Source organism: Phocoena sinus, chromosome 7 (genome assembly GCF_008692025.1).
Source record: "Phocoena sinus isolate mPhoSin1 chromosome 7, mPhoSin1.pri, whole genome shotgun sequence".
Lineage (NCBI taxonomy): Eukaryota > Metazoa > Chordata > Mammalia > Artiodactyla > Phocoenidae > Phocoena > Phocoena sinus.
Window position 1 is genome coordinate 56,266,130 of NC_045769.1, and position 12,875 is coordinate 56,279,004.

General features: G+C 42.1%; 1 protein-coding gene across 1 annotated transcript in view; it reads left to right on the forward strand.

The window, feature by feature from the left end:
- PDE11A (phosphodiesterase 11A) overlaps positions 1–12,875 on the forward strand; it is a 421,332-nt gene that overhangs the window by 373,723 nt on the left and 34,734 nt on the right. Inside the window, exons 16-17 of the mRNA XM_032637562.1 lie at positions 2,959–3,036; positions 9,044–9,107. Coding sequence (XP_032493453.1) covers positions 2,959–3,036; positions 9,044–9,107 — 142 coding nt within the window. The remainder of the gene's footprint in view (positions 1–2,958; positions 3,037–9,043; positions 9,108–12,875) is intronic.

A 12,875-nucleotide genomic window follows, 5' to 3' on the forward strand; every position in this document is an offset into this window, starting at 1 on the left:
GCTTGCCTTCTAATGATTTCTTAGAATAACTCATAGGATTGAAAAGACACCCAGGTGCTTATGATGACAGAGATGATGACTGACAAGCTCTTTCAGAAGGCCTTCCATGATCTTCCATGACTCTCCTATCTAAGCCAAGTGCCTTCCTCTGTGCTCCCAGGACACCCTGAGCACATCTTAGCTGCTTGGGGCAGCCATTATTCCAACAGCTTGTGTTCATATCCCAGCTCTGCCACTCACCACCTGGGGCCAGTTCACTCAACCCTTCTGAGCTTAATAACAGTAGCTAATCCTTACTGAGCACCTACTGTGTGCCAGGCACTCTGTTAAGTGTGTTACATAAATCATCTCATTGAATCCTCCCACCAACCCTAACAAGATAGATCCTATTGCTATTACTCTTCTCTGACAAGAAAACTAAAGCCCAGCAAAGTTCAGTAACCTACCCAAGGTCATTCATGTGGTTAATAAGTGACAGAACTCAGGAAGTCTGCCTGGAACATAGTAAGGGCCCAACAACTATTAGCCTCCTCAGGGCGAGGAGTAGGGGCAGGAAACTGAGGTGGGTCACGAAGAGTGCAGTGTCAGATCCTGTCTTTATTTAAAATTCTGATGTTTTGTTCATCATGGGGTTTTTTGTATTTATGCTGATTTTTAAAAACATTGAATTAAGATATTATTTGTCTTGATTACTGAGTTTGGGGCACCCACTTGAATTTTGTACCCAAGGCGAGTCTCTCTCTAACCTCACTCTAGTCCCAGTATCATTAGCATCACCTTTGAAGGGGGATTACCTGTATTTGTTGATCAGCCCTGGTAAACTCAGAGATGTTTACAAATTGTCTTGTGTCCATAAAGCCTAGTAAAGAGTTGGCACACAGTAGTTGTTCAATAAATATCTGTTGCACCAAACTTTCTGCTCCACAATTATTCAAAAGAAGAAGAATTTCCATTCAGGCAGAAAAAAGAAGTAGATGACCTCTTCAATCTCCATAAAGTCCAATTAGTCCAGTGTGTATCACTGTTGGCAGTAATACCGTTAATATTATTTACACATCAACCATGGCTATCAGGTATTGAGTGTCTACCAGTACCAAACACTTGATGCACCTCATTGCAAATTCTCACCGCAGAGCTGGAAACTGAGGCTCAGCAATGTGGAACCACTTGCCCAGGACCATACAGCTAGTGAGTGACAGCATCAAGCCCAGGTCTGTGTGAGTCCAGACATGGGCTCTTTCCATTCAGCCATCTCTTTTTACTGCAGATCACAGTCAGTGGTGGTGATGTGAAAAAGGCATGACCATGGTCAAAAAGAAGGGAGTGGGCAAGTGAAAAAGGTGGTAAAGGTATACAAAGAAAAGATATGCCCACACCTGCACACCCAAAGGGGAGGGGTGCTGCCGGGCCCTTGCATGTGACTGTACAGGGCCATCCCTGCTGAGAGCAGTGATGTTGTTGGGGAGATTATCCCATCCGTGGTGTAACATTGACCTGTACCCACTTGAAGAAGCAAATCCAGGCCCTGCCTTTGTGTCTCAAATAAGGAAATGAGTCACCTGTTTGTCTTCCTGACCTGCCTCCTTTCAGGTGAATTGAGTTGTCCATCTGACCAGGTGGCAAGAAGTCCATACTGTTGGCCAGCTGGTGATGGGGACTCCAGACAAGAAACAGGGAAGCCAATAGCACTCAGCATCTTGTCCTTTGTCCCCCCAGATTACAATGGGTCAGCATAAGTGTTTAAGATCCTACTCTGATTTCCACCATAAATGACATGGTACTATTTTCTAAAGTGTATTTCTTAAAACATCAGTGCTATGGGATTCTGTGGTTAAGTCAGGGTGAGTAGGCTTTTCTCAGTATTTTGCAGAGCCTTCAAAAGGCTATTGTGGTGGTGAGTCTCTAAAGAGGTATATCACAGGCAGCATTTCTCATATCCACTCGGCCAGAGCACTCCCTTTCATGCAGCACCTCCTAAGATTGGCATTTTGTGGAATGCACTTCGGGAAACAACGTGCCAGAATCCTTAAAATGGTCTCTCATTAGTAAGTGCCAAGAGAGTGAAACCTTGGGAAATGATTCTTAAACAATAAAAATGGTGATGTCTTTTTTTTTCCTTTCTCACTATAAATAGACTAAAGAAAGATTTTGAAAATAGAAATGTCACCCTATATTCACAATTTGAGAAGTTTCCCTTCTTGTCTTTTCCATATCTATACATCTCCAAATGTGTTTCCACATGCGTGTGTATCCAGCACTTAAAATGTGTAGACACATGCTAAATGCGTTGCATGTCATCTCATTTAATCCTCACAATAACTCTGAGTCAGCAAATAGGACCCCCAAGTTAGAGCTTAGGAAATTGAGGCTCAGAAGGTTTAAGTGACTTTCCAAAGTTGCAGAGCAAGGAAGTGACTGAACCATTATTTTAACAGAGTTATTTCTGACTCCATGGCCTATGTGTTTAAGCACTGAAATGGTGAAATAGTTATCTTCTAACCTCTACGAAAGTATTTGTCCTGAATTTACTACCAGGGAGTTTATCGTATCTTGGATCATCATACAGGTCAGTTCTAAGTTGAATGATATAAGAACATTCTGGAACTGTTCCCGCTTTTTATGTGTCCTTGCCTCCCTTCTCTGACTTTCAGTAAGAGTCACAGGGCTTCACATCAAGTAATCCCAAATGCAGGACCACACTGTTTTCTGTTTTATGGCTTGATAATCTCCTCCGTTGTAAATACATTCAGAAATGATTGTGGCTTTTTCTTGAAGCCTCAACATTTTTTTTTAAAGTGATTTATTTTGATAGCACTTTAGCCTCATGATTTCAAATATTAAGTTACTTGGTTGAGGTGGTCTTATATTTTCCCATAAATGTGTTTATGTCACCGCACAGACTGAGAAATTTCATTCCAGGGTTTGTTTTTTTTTCTTTTTTCATTTGATTTCATGCAGGAGGAGAACTGAATTCTTCGAACTTGTCAGTAAAGGAGAATATGATTGGAACATCAAAAAACATCGTGATATATTTCGGTAAGAAACAGCTCTTGTTTATGTGTTTCTTCATTATTTGACGATTTAGCCATGCTTTTCTGACAGTGCTAAAAGCACACAAGTAGTTTTTAAAGTAACAAAGCTTACATTCAAAACGTTCAGAAATTAGTTGAATAATTAGAGAATGTGTCTTTTCGTTTTCTAATTTATTTTATTTTGCCTCCTCTCCATAAATTTGCCTTCAAAATTAGAAAATGATGTTTGAATTTGTCCCGTTTCAGCAGGCATGCAAATTGCAGGAGAGGGGGGATTTTTTGAACCTCCGGAAACAGTTACACAGAACAAAGGAAAGTGAGAGTTAGTTTGGGGGTTTTTTTAGAGACAATAGACATTGTAGATAGAAAACCAATCAAAAGATTTTGGTGCTGGAAATAAGGAATCTGTTCTAGACTTTTCACAGGACTTCTTCCCAGTTGTTTAGAAAAGACAGCAGCAAACCATCATTTTTATGTGGCACATTTTAACCACCTGATTGCAGCCACTCCAGCTGGTTGGGCACTATTCCTCTTTCTCTCATACCCTGTCCTTCCACTGTCCCCATCTCACCCATCCCCAGACTTTCTGGTGAATTAGTCCTGTTCCAGATTTATTAAGCATTTCTGGGAAAGCTTGTGAGCTTTCTGGGCTTCTGGGCGCAGTGTGTCTGCTCCACAGCCAGGCGACCACTGGCATTGCCCCCAGTGAGATCCCTACCCCAGCCCTGGCCCGCATGCACGTGCAAGACCTCCGCCTCCATCTGAGAACACAGAGCCCTGCCTGCCGCTTCCCTCTTCTCACTCTCTCACCAGAGGGCACTCTACTTCTCCCCTCTCTGCATTACTATTTCTCTGTGTTAGCTTTTTTTTTTTTTTTTTGAGGAATTAAAGACAACTGTGCTTGTCTTACAAATCAAGATCTGTTATCTTTACAGACCTTTTCTGCATCCTTTCCGGTGGGGTAGCAGGGGCGGGGGGCTGGTGATGGGTGAGGGTGGGAAGGACCCTTCCTGTCTTCAACGCTAGCATCTCTGCTTGTGTCCTATTCCAGTCCCTCCACCTCCCTGCCCCACCCCGACCCCTGACCTTGCTGTGTCAATTATACTCCTTTGGCTTGCATTTTCAAAAGCTGACTTCTTTTTCCCCCCAGCATGACCTCTCTAAGCCTAAAAAATATGCTTCCACCTCCAAAGAAAAAAAAAAAATCCCTAAAATCTGCCTCCTTCTTAAAGTCCAATCGTAATTTTCTTCTCTCCCTCAATTCCACACTTCACTCACACTCCTTCTAACCTCTTACAAGGCAATTTCTTTCTTTTTAAATCATTTTTAATCCCACAAGTAATGACAGGAATATATTTTTCTGAAACAAAGTAAAATTACAGATAACCCCCCAGTTCTTTGAGCATCATTCCCAATTCCCATACTGTGCATAGCTTTGCTCTGTTAGCAATTCCTTGTTTCTTTTCAGACTATTGTCAGAGCATTTCCATACATGTGTACCCATGGGAAACATACTATTTAGTGTAGATTTGTTTGTTTGTTCGTTTTAACATAAGTTATATATTTACATGTCAATCTGAACTCACTTGTTCACTCAGCTGTATGCCTTGGAATTCTTTCCATGTCCATACCAGTATCATCTTTGATTGTTGCATAGTATTCCAAAGTATGAAGTTACCACAGAGTATTTAGTATTTAGAGTGAATTCCTCCACTGAGGAATTTAGTTGCTGAAATGTAATCTCTGTGCATTTTGAAAGTCACCGGTCACCTCCTAAGGATCAGATCCTACAGCCTTTGTTCTCTTCAGCTTCCTCCATCTCTTCGCAGCCCTAACTGTGTTGGCCTTTCCTTTCTTAAAACTTTTCCCTGCCTTGGCTTCTGCAAAGCCCATGCTCTTCTGTATTTTCTACTTTCTTCGGACTTTTTCTTCTCCTATTTGTGCTTCTCTAGTCCTTCCTCTTCCCCACTGCCCCCTAAATGTAATCATCCCTCAAAGAATTCTTCTCGGGGTTCCCTGGTGGCGCAGTGGTTGAGAGTCTGCCTGCCGATGCAGGGGACGCGGGTTCGTGCCCCGGTCCAGGAAGATCCCACATGCCGTGGAGTGGCTGGGCCCATGAGCCATGGCCGCTGAGCCTGCGCGTCTGGAGCCTGTGCTCCGCAATGGGAGAGGCCACAGCAGTGAGAGGCCCGTGTACCGCAAAAAAAAAAAAAAAAAAAAAAAGAATTCTTCTCTTTTTCCTCAGCATCCTCACAAATGGTCCCACCGGGTTTCTTGGGTCTGGCCTCCCTCCTGAGCACAACTCGTAAAATGCCAGCACTCGTTCCATGTCTCCACCTGAGTGTTTTCCCACAGACGTTTTCAAATTCTTCGGCAGGGAACCCCACATGTAAGAAAATCTTATTTAGAAGCACAGTACATAAAGCAGAGGTGAGATGTTTCAGGAACTCTCCTCTTCCCCCAGCTCTGCCCTCCCCCGCCCCTGCAATTTCACAGCTGGACTCTGACCATGTGCACGTTGCGGGCAGCTGGCGGGGCTCAGGGGGAGCACTGTCTTAGAGAATTTTGAAATAGTAATAAAACCAACTAAAAGTTGGTCTGCTTTTTATCATCACCATGTGCCTGCAATCTAAACAATGTCAACAATGAGACACTCCTCCCAGAGAAAAATCTTTTGTTGGAATAAATTCTAAACAACGGCTGAGATTACTGTTGAGTATCAAAATAATTGCTATGAAAGCTTCAAATTAGCACAGTATTACTTATCCTTTCATTGTGCATCTATCATACATGTAAGTTAATTCCAAGAACGTCCAGTTATTCCGTCAGCCCCTGGCACAGGTGGACTCTGGACACATTTTCAAGAGTAAGTTGCTAACGGTTCGGAACTTTCTGCACTCACTCCAGATGCAGTTTGTGTCTCCAACCTCTGAGAACATCACCTTTCTGCTTTTAAACCATATATTCAGAATAAACAGTGATAGCTCGGTGATGTTAAAGAAACAGAACCTGAGTTACTTCCGTTCTGTCATTTTATGTTGACCATTTGGGGTCTGTATTTGTGTTCAAAATTTAAAACAGTGAGTGCAGACTGCGAGGTGTAATCTTTTTGTATGGCAAGCATAAAATTCAGCTCATACGTGTAATCTTTTACTGAATTTGGATATATCTTTTAAATTACAGTGTATTCCTTTTGAGTTGTTAATGCTTTTAAAAAGTAGAGAAAAACAAGAAAATAGTAATTATCGCAAGATAGTTATCCAAATAATTTTGGCTCCTAGAGGAGGAGAGGCATGATAACAAGGAGCTGCTGCGAGTCTCAGATACACTAGGAACACACCGTCCCCTTCCCACCCCACAGAGGACATTCCTGACCGTTCATTCCTACAGTCGCACTAAGCAGATTGCACCACCTAGCTCTAAAATGCACTAGAGTTGTGCAGACCTCAGGACTCAAACAGTTGCTACAAACTCCCTCCCTGCTCTCATATTTTAGAGAAGGCCTTTCAAGTACAGAGGCTTGATCTAAAAAATAAGGTAAAACTGCCCATTCGCCTCCTTCTGTTCATTCTTCCTGTGTAAGCTCCCAACCCTATCCTTGACTTTCTTTCCCCTCTCCCCTCCTTTGTTTTATGACCTTATCAATTTATGCTTTCCTACTGTCTCTCTGCTTCCATTCTCTACTTCTTTAAACTATTTCCACATCTACTACCTAAAGTTCTCTCCTTGAAGCTCTGGCCAGGTTCCTCCTGTGTCCCCAACCTTCATTGACTCCCCACACCAATTGGATAAAGGTTTCAGACACTCCACCGTCCTCCCTCCCAGTCTTTTTCAGTCTTCCTTCTCTGTACAGACTTTCTGCTCCACTGCAGAGTATTCATTGAAAGTAGACGCTCTTCTGTCAGACTACATGGATCCTAATCCTAGCTTTGATAGCTCCTAGCAGTGTAACCTCAGGCAAGGTACCTGACCTCTCTGATCCAGGAATGCAAAGCACTATTTGCTTTGTAAAATGGAGATAATAATAGTATCCCTACCTCATATAGAAACTATGTAAATCACCCTCTAATGCCTCTTCAATAAATGGTAGCTATTAGAATTCTCATCATCAGAGCACCTAGCAGATACTCAATAAATTTGTTGATTGACTGATTAATGTTGATATGAATTTGAGAAGTAAGTTTCAAATTATCAAGCAGATGGAACTTAAGTAATTATCCAACTATGGTACAAGTAGGTAGCCTCACAGAGATTATTTCCTATCCGGGAGAGAGACTACAAAGTCTAATGCATTACCTACAGTCATGTCCCTCTCTGGTACCAGCAGAACCTAAAATGAGAATCACTGGAGTTTAGCAAGAGGGGCTCTGGCAGCTTTGCGATAAGCACAGAATCCTGAATCCTTTACGCACTTTGGGAAAGTTACTTAATCTCTCCATGCTGCCATTGACCTCTCTGTAAAACAGAAATAACAGCATCTTGTGATGAGGAGTCATTTAGTTAGTAGTTAGTTGGTAGGTAGTTGGTAAAGCACTTAGTACAGAGGCAGGCACATGTAAGCACTGTAGAAGTGCTTGTCACCAAAGATGAAGCACGAAGAATAGACTGATGTGCCTCTTTGCACAGGGCTTAGCACAGGAGTGTTTGGAATTAGACGGTGTCTGATTCCTAGAGGGCTGCTCATGCTGGCGCTGCCTGGTTGTGCCTTGAATGACCTATTGTTGTTTGCCGGTCTGCCTTGTTCCCTGGAGGGTTTCCTGGAGAAGTTACACAAACCCTACCACCATCCAGGCATGCCCTGCCATCTGGGAAGCAGACATGTTTCCAAGGCAGTAGAATCCAGCAGGGTATGAAATGTTAACACCTGACATCAGGGCAGCAGCCCTCTGACCTTTGACAACACACTCCTTTCTTCCAAAAGGAGTTAGCCAAGATGTGGTTTCCCAGCTCAGATCCTTCATTAGTTTTCATCACGCGCTGCTGGTTTTAGTAAAAGAAAGCAGATTTTGGACAAAGAGTGTGCCTGATTTTTCCCTTCTCACCACATCCAATTAGAAATACAAGAGCTATCTACAATTTGAATTTTTCCCCCTGTTTTTTATATCCAGGTTTCAATGTGGATTCTAGATTTCTAAACCAATAGAAATCTGCCCCTCAAAAATCTGATTCAGATATTTCCTGTGCTTTCTTATGGGCTCAAATTAATGAAAGCTGTAGCTGAATATGTTTCTTCTTCGTAATGCTTATAAAACATGGTTGTAGCCAGGTAGTAAACTGGAGTCAAACTGTGTGGTTCTCCTCTGTAAATCTTAAATGCAGGAGACACATATACACTATTGATACTATGTATAAAATAGACAGCTGATGGGACCATACTGTATAGCCCAGGGAACTCTACTTAATGCACTGTGGTGTCCTAAGTGGGAGGGGATATACGTATATGTATGGCTGATTCATTTTGCTGTGCAGTAGAAGCTAACACAACATTGTAAAGCAACTGTACTCCAATAAAAATTTTTAAAAAAGAAAGAAAGAAAGAAAGAAAATTCAGGAGCCCCTAATGGGGCATGTGGTTTGCCTTTTTGGTGTGGGTTTTCTTCCGTCCCTATCAATCAGTGATACATTGGTAAACAGGTTTATGAGCTATGTATAGAGTATTATATACTGATTCCCTTGCTGAGAGTTAAAAATAAAAAGCATCGTCCATTACAAATTATTTTAAGCAGAGCTTGCTTGGTTCAGGTATAGAGAAAGCAGTGCTTGGCTTTCCTTGATCTGCCTCAGGCAAAACAAAAGGGCCACCGAGTGTGTGCGGGCTTTGTCTTCCAAAGTAGTGTGGCTGCACGATGGAGGTGCTAAACATGGGTCTATCAACAGTGCTGCCCTTGTTGAGGAAAAGAAGATGTAAGCTGGCCACGGTCCCATTTTATTTATGTAGGTATCTAGGACGGGTTTGTTTAGGAATGCAACAAAAGATTATTCAGGCTGTTTTGTTTGGTTCTGTTTTTCAGATCAATGTTAATGACAGCCTGTGACCTTGGAGCCGTGACCAAACCGTGGGAGATCTCCAGACAGGCGAGTGGTGATTAATGACAGGGCTCAGCCGAGGAGGGACTGGGGGGGACAGTATTCCCAGAGCCCTGTCTACCAGGCACTGAAACCTGAGTCAATTTGCATCAGTATTAACGTGGTGTAAAAAATAGCAGGAGGTTTAGGGCGACGGTTTATTGCCTAGCCTTTCTTTATCGTGCTTCCACTGAGAAATAATATTTCTGACTCTGTAAGATTTTTTTTAATGCACTAAATCCAAATAACACCTTGACCATTTCTTAAGGCAGGAGTTTCATACGTAGTGTTCTTGAATAGGTAACCGTGTTTTAGTACAAGGTCCAGTTTTTTACATGTGAAGAAAAAAAAAAAAAACAAGGATAAAAAGGATTTTCTTTTTCTTTAAAGTCTATTTAGAGATCAGAGGGCTCTTTGGCCAAAATGTGTAGTATCTAATTTAATTTGTATCCCAAATTTAATGCCTTTACCACCTCTGGTTTCACTGCCCAAAAGTGTTAGTTCTAGAGCTAGAATAGTTTTTAATCCCATAACTACCCAACTAAAGATCCTTTATTACCTTGATAGTATTTGGTTAATAGCTCTTTTGGTTTTATGAGGCACCTACTGGATGGGCTGTGGGGTCTAAAATGATAACTTGGTATCCTGAGACTTGACATTTAAGGGAAAATAAGATACATTCATATAGCAATAAAAAACTAATATTTATTGACTAAATAACCAATGTTAAATGACTGCTTTATAAGTATTATATCATTTAATCCTCAAAAATCCTCTGAGGTGGGTATTGTGACTGTAGTGGGCTGAATAATGGCAACCCAAAGATATCAGGTCCTAATCCCTGGAACCTGTAAATGGTTTTTCCTTAGAAGGAAAAAGGGTCTTTGCAGATGTGATTAAGTTAAGGGCCACCTTCATCATTATCATCATCATTATCTGGATTACCCAGGTAGGCCTTAAATTCAATCACAAGTGTCCTTATAAGAGAGAGGCACAGGGAGGTGGCACATTCAGAAGAGGAGAAGGTGTGTGAAGACAAGGCAGAGATTGGAGTGATGCGGCCACAGGCAGAAGGATGCTGGCAGCCACCAGAAACTGAAAGAGGCAAAGTACAGATTCTCCCCTGGAGCCTCCAGAGGGAACATGGCCCTACCAACACCTTGATTTCTGTCCAGTGAAGTGATATTGAACTCCTGGCCTCCAGAACTTTGAGAGAATACATTTCTGTTGCTTTAAGCCACCAAATTTGTGGTAATTTATGACAGCACTAGGAAACTAATACAGTGATTATTCCTATTTTACCAATGGGAAAAATGAGGCTTAGAAAGGATACGTAGCCTGAGGCATATAGCTGGTAAATGGTGGAGGAGGAATTCAAATCCTAGCAGATGAGATTCCAAAGCCTTCATTCTTAGTGTGTTATGCTTTCTTACACAGAAGGCACTAATCAGCATTTTTAAATGATGCAAGTGTGTTGGCAGAATGGGCTATGTTATCACTAAGCTCAAAATCTCAGTGTTTTAAACTAACACATCACCTGGAGACATGTGCCGCTGGGCATGGCTGGCGCCTCTGTCCTCATCCTGGACTGGGGCTGAGGGAGCAGCTACTGTCTGGATGGTTCCAGCAGAGGCCCGGGTGGGTCTTACACTGGAAGTTAAATGCTGTCCGCCCCCCTACAATTCACTGGCCAGAACTTGGTCACATGATCTCACCCAGCCAGGAAGTGCCCATCCTTTCATGTGCCCAGAAAGTAGAAAGCCAGAAATAGTTGGTGAAAACATGACTACCACTGTTTGCCCTTCTAATCACCAAAAATGTGATTCACATTTGCCCTCCAGGCAAAATATACTCACCGCCCCCCTCCCCACCACCACCTCCAAGGGAGTTGACCCAAATATCCCATCAGTCGTGATATTAAGCTGGAAGTCCAGGATCTCTGGATGATATGTGCTAATCTCTACAGCAGGTCTGTAAAGATTAAACTAAAGATGAACTAAAGACACACACACACCCAAAATGCAGCACATAACACCCACTCCACAAAATATTCATTATGACAATCCCATTTAGAAAGGGAAGAGATGACAATATTTGGCAGTTAGGGGTCCACAGCAATTCCAAAATCCCACTGGGCATTCTCTGGGAGGGCCTTCTACTCTGTGGTAGGCCCTGATTCTCAGGGAGATGCTGCCCAATTCAATATTTTCCATGGCCTTTAGATCCACCCTAGGAAATTATTCCTTTTCCATTATCCTCCTTGGCTAGATTCAAAGGCCAAGCAGCTTTCTCAGCCTGCTTCCCCCCTAAAGAAGTTTGAAGACCCAAGCCTTGTTTTAAGTTTTAAATAGTCAAAGGCTTGTGGGATTTTTTGGCATATTTAGTCACCTTCTTAGGTCTTTGATTCCAGTCACTTCCATTTGCTAATAACCACATCCACAGTTAGATTCTATACAACCTTCTTAGATCTACTGTATTTCTTTGCTTCCTTATATTCAGGAACAAGGAAATATAGCATACATATATCTTTCTTCCTCTCTCAACAGTTAATTCCTAGTATTTGGGGCCTAGTATTTGGCACCAGTGAGGAAACTATGTAGTTAAATCATTTTTCTGGGCCATTTTGTCTAACTAAAAGGATGTTGTGTGTGCCACCTAATTCATTCATAGTTGTTAACTATGTGTTACTGGCCACATCTTCCATTTGATTCTTGTTGCAAGGCTGAGTCTTGATCAGCCTTTGTCATTCAAAGTGTATCTCAATTTTTATTTTCACAGTTTGGGATTAAGAAGCAGCTTCATATTCTATCCCTACAAGATCCTGAATTTGTAACTTTCTCTATTCCCTTTCATTCCTAGTTATAGACCTGCCAACCCTTTTCTGAGCTCATTTCTTTCAATACCTAGCAAAACAGTCAACAGCAACCATCACATGCTATTAACTTTGTTTTCCAGTCTCTTCCCCTAAGGCTATAAATTCATTGGGTACATTGTTTGCTTTATTTCCATGAGAACGGTACAAAATATTTTGCCACTGTGTAACATGGATCATCATCCTCATAGCTTCTGACAACCTCACTGTTTTATAAATACCTGGCCCCCAAGCCAATGCCACATATTTTAGGGTCTTTCTTTCTTTTCTTCCTTCCTTTCCCTTTCTCTCTCCCTTCCTTCCCTTCCTTTCTGTTTAATAGCACTACCTCACTTCCATACCAATTTTTGTTAGTCAGGGCTAAGCTAGGCTTTGCTGCAGTAACAAATATAATCTCAAGTCTTAGTTGCTTAGCACAAATGAAAGTTTATGTCTTTCTCACATCACAGTTCAGTGCAGGTGGTGCAGTTTTCCTATAGACTCTCCTTCAACGAATAGCTCTCTTCCAGTGCCTTGGTTTTCGTTTTAGTATGACATGCTTGAAGTTGCATAAAGCAGGTTATGGTGAAGAATTTGTGTGGTTACATTGCTTATTTCTACATCTCTGCCCACCCTTCCCTTCCCCAGTGTGGAAAGGCCTCCCTTACAGTACAGTTTGGGAATAAACTGCAGAGAATATGTAAGTGGCTCTTCCAGGTAGTGGGGAAAAGTGTAGTATTGAGAGTGGCCCCTGTGATAGGGGTGGAAGGTAGTGGAGAGTAGGAGAAAGGGTAACTGGAGGAAAAATAAAGAAGATTAGAACGGGGGTAGATGAGGGATGATCTGCCAGGGCCTTCAGAACCCCAGTGAAATGCATGTCACAACGAAAGGAGCAGCAGCCCATGTGGGAGCCAGAAAGTGACCAA